General features: G+C 41.9%; 1 protein-coding gene across 1 annotated transcript; it reads left to right on the forward strand.

Annotated features, from left to right (window-relative positions):
* The first annotated feature begins 1,883 nt into the window (after positions 1 to 1,883).
* LOC108228727 (C-C motif chemokine 22) lies at positions 1,884 to 3,385 on the forward strand. The gene is made up of 3 exons (XM_017404331.3): positions 1,884 to 2,097; positions 2,181 to 2,307; positions 3,033 to 3,385. The coding sequence occupies exons 1-3, from the start codon at positions 2,034 to 2,036 to the stop codon at positions 3,163 to 3,165; spliced, it is 324 nt and encodes a 107-aa protein (XP_017259820.1). The 5' UTR covers positions 1,884 to 2,033; the 3' UTR covers positions 3,166 to 3,385.
* Positions 3,386 to 3,990: the final 605 nt, after the last annotated feature.

A 3,990-nucleotide genomic window follows, 5' to 3' on the forward strand; every position in this document is an offset into this window, starting at 1 on the left:
CGTACTGCCTTGCTCTTCTTGGGGGAGGGGCTAATGGTTCTTTCTCGCTTTGCATTGGTTCAGTGGACTGATTCCTCTCTCGCCATTGGATACTTTCAAACTAACGAACAAATCAAAATACCGAAATGCGACTTGGATGTAACGAGTAACGCAACGGTTTTGTAGAAATGTAGTGAAGTAGAAAGTACAGATACTTACTGTAAAATGTAATGGAGTAAAAGTAGAAAGTATCCATTATTAAATCTACTTAAGTACAGATACACAGAAATTGTACTTAAGTAAAGCAACTGTCAAGAATCAGAGTTTTTTCTAATAGAGCAGTTCAGCAGCAGACACAGGAGACCAGGAAGTAACGGTAAGTGAGTTTATTTACAGTGTGACTAAGGCATTTACAGTAGCGGGAATCAGGACCTGAAAAATGGAGGAGAAGGTAAGTGACGGAGAAATATATAAAGTCTCTGAACAGGTAAGTGGCTCTTTGACTAATGAACGTTCTTACAAAGGAGATGAGGGTTCCACAACTTTGAGGTGAAAGGAGATGGTGAGTAATGGTTCCAAGATGAGGTTACTGTGATCCTTTCAGAGGACGTTCAGTGAGTACTTCCTTCCAAGTTGCGGTGTTGAGCAGACAGTCAGGCACGGGAGAACAGATGAGTACTTTGCTTGGCAGGATCCTCAAGGCAAAACCCAGACTGGTTCCACGGAGGCAAAAAGTAATCCTGAGGCAAGGACAAAAACAGGATTAGCAAAATCAATGCTCACGAATCACAAGTTTCAACAGGGGCTCAGCGACTTTACCACTTGGTAGGTAATGCTCCAGCACTGGTCTGGTTCCCACCACAGCCTTAAGTACACCTGTCCTCCTGATTAGCCTGATCCGTTGCAGGTGAGGGAGGCGTGGCGACGAGACTCAATCACTTGTCCAGCAACGCCCACCAGGAAGCACTCACACACACACCAACACACCAGCATTCCACCATCACCACAGTAACGAAGTACTTTCAACCACTGATCCCATGCATATAGTGTCATTAAAATTAAACACATTTTCTTAAAGCAGCAAATAATAAACAGGTGTCAAATCATAAAAAATACAGCTCTAGAATTACAGAAAGTAAACTCAAAACAGTGAAGACACCCAGGACAACTCTGTGAATACTTTGAGAGAAAATTTGTTGCACAAATTGTTTGAATATGTTTAGAATTCAAGTGACAAGACTGCAAGCCTGTGCAACTCCCATGAGGAAACTGAGAACTCCTGCAAATGATTCAAGACATTTTGAACAGTCCCTTGTGAATGCTGTTCACAACTTGTTGCCAACAGTTGCAACCAAGTAAGGTACTGGTGTGTTTATATAATGCTGCAGATCTTTAAACTTAATCGTACAGGCTGAAGATCCTTCTGGACCACTGGGTGCTTCTGAGCCAGTGGTCCTGATTCAGGAAGGTTCACATTTGAATTGGTCTAAACTCTTGTGGACTGTCAGTTGTTAGATGTGGAGGTAGCTGGACCAAAAACTGTAGAACCAAGCAGAAAACAGCAGGTGAAGAACAGGAAACCTGGGTTTGTGTTAAACAGAGCAGTGAGCAGTTTATGATTCTGAACTCAGTCTGAGGTTTTATGAAGATGCTTCTGTGAGGAAAACCTGCAGCTCTGGAGATGTTTTAGTGTTTATTCCACTGTCTTCATGTTGAACAGTCTGTTCTGAGCAGCGTTTCAACAGGATGAAGTCAGTTTGGTTCAGATCCAAGCTGCAGTAAAATCCTGTTGTTTCTCAGAAAGACTTTCAGCAGAAACCTTCTGATTCTTCTGAACTCCACTTTCTCTCTGCAAAGCAGAAAATGAAGTGAGAGCTGGAGAAAAGAAGAGGAAGTAGAAGAGGAAGGAAACCTGCTGCTTTCTGAGAACCCAACTGAGCATGAATGAAGACGTGTGGACATGTCAGCTGTATATAAACACAGCAGATCAGACTGGTCCTGCAGACTCTGGACCTCCATCCAAACAGCAGAACATCTGTTGGTGTTGAGGAAACATGAAGACTCTGGTGACTCTCTGCCTCCTGGCTTTCCTCTGTTTCCTGTCTTACAGCTCTGCAGGTGAGGAGCTCTGCTTGTGTCGTCTGTCTGTGTGTCTGTGTGAGTCGGAGCTTGTTGGTGCTGAGTCCTGTTTGTGTTCACAGCTCCACTCGGTCCAGAGCTGGTGTTGGGCGGTTCCTGCTGTACTGACCACAGTCAACATCGAATCCCCAAGAACAGGGTGAAGCAGCTGAGGATGAGCCCGAGGCACTGCATGAAGAAGTCTCTGATGTGAGTTCACACGTTTGTTTAGCCCCGCCCACATTCTGATCCAAAACTAAAACGTTAAAGTGGTTCAGGAGAACTCTCCTCTGGGTTCTGGTGCTAATATCTGATGAGAGCAAAGACTCCAACACACCGAACGTTAAAGCTGTAAAACAACTTCCAGTTTTTACCTGAAGTCATCTCCGACTCTTCAGGAAGAAACTTCACCAACAGCAGCAGAGATCACCCTGCACTTTAAACTGCATCTTCTAGTTCCAGATGTTCAAACAGCTGCTTCTGATGTCAGAGCAGGAAAGAAAACCACTGAAAGAGTGGAGGAAACTAAAACAGACAGCTGAAAGAACACAAACCAGTCAGAACTCCAGGTTTACATCACATGTTGGAGCTTTTATTCTGAAGGCTTTTATTGTGAAAGGTGTCAGGTCTTAGAGGCAGTATAATGTTGTCCTAAGAGTTGTAAAAACAAAGCAACTGGACTTCTGTTCTGTAGTTGAAGACGTTTTCCTTCCCATCCAGGGAGATGTATCAGTTCCAGACTACAGAGTGTGGAGTTCCAAGCTTTAAACCAACTTATTTTTACTGAAAACAAAGATTTCTGTTCATCAGACAGCTCCCACACACTCTGTTGTATTTTGGTGAAAGCAGTATTTGTGGTGTTGTGTTTAAAGCCAGGAGCTGAGTGTGCTGCTCCAGTCTTCTTCACCTTCTACATTGTGTGTGTTTTCCTGCAGAGTCACCACTGTGAGGAACAAAATCCTGTGCATTGATGCCAGCTGGGACTGGGCTCAAGTTCTGCTGGAAGACTTCAATAAAGGAAGAAATGCCTCCACTAACCTCAACACTTTGAAACCTGTCAGATTGTAGATTGTGCATAAATATTCTGTACATGTAAATTATTATTTCTTAATGAAACATTGGATATGTTTGACTTTTTATTCTTGTTTCCTGTTTTATAATGTTACCTTTGTTTCTAAAACACGTTGCTGTTTAAGTTGTCTCTGAGAACATGTGGTGCTGATCTTAGTTCTCTTGTAGTTTACAGAACAAAGTGACACTTTTTTAAATAAAGGATACATTTTCTTTATTTCAGATGTTGTATTTTGTTATTCATCTTACAAGTAGTTTTCCAAACTGTTTCATGAACTTCTGCCATATTTTGACTTTAATTGTACAAACTTTGCAGGCAGCACAGGTTTTAAGATCCCACCAAGTCCAAAGGCTTTTCTTTGAGTGAGAAATCGCTAAAAGACAGAGACAAAAGTGGATCCATTCAAGTATCAAAGGAATGTGCAGAGAAACAAATGATTCTGGTTGTTCTGATTGTGCCTCCTGCCTGACATTGATCACTGCCCCCACCAATGACAAACAGCTCCAGTTTCTGCTCTGGTCTCTGTGTGTTAGCAAATATCTCATGAACTACTGGATGGATTTTAATGAAACTTTCAGAAATTATTAATTGGGTTTACATCTATGATTGGTTAACTTTTGGAGTCAACTCAGTTCAAGATGGTTGCCACAGACAAGTAACTTTAAGAAAACAAAATAGCTATGACTCTGTCAATTTTACAGATATTGAGCTAAAATTTTAAGTGGTAGTAGCCGAGTAACATCCCCAACACATACTCAGAGCACCACACATTGCACAGTATTTTGTTTATAACTTTGACATTAATTCTGGCTGTCTGTTAG

Source organism: Kryptolebias marmoratus, linkage group LG15, assembly GCF_001649575.2.
Source record: "Kryptolebias marmoratus isolate JLee-2015 linkage group LG15, ASM164957v2, whole genome shotgun sequence".
In the NCBI taxonomy this organism is placed as follows: domain Eukaryota; kingdom Metazoa; phylum Chordata; class Actinopteri; order Cyprinodontiformes; family Rivulidae; genus Kryptolebias; species Kryptolebias marmoratus.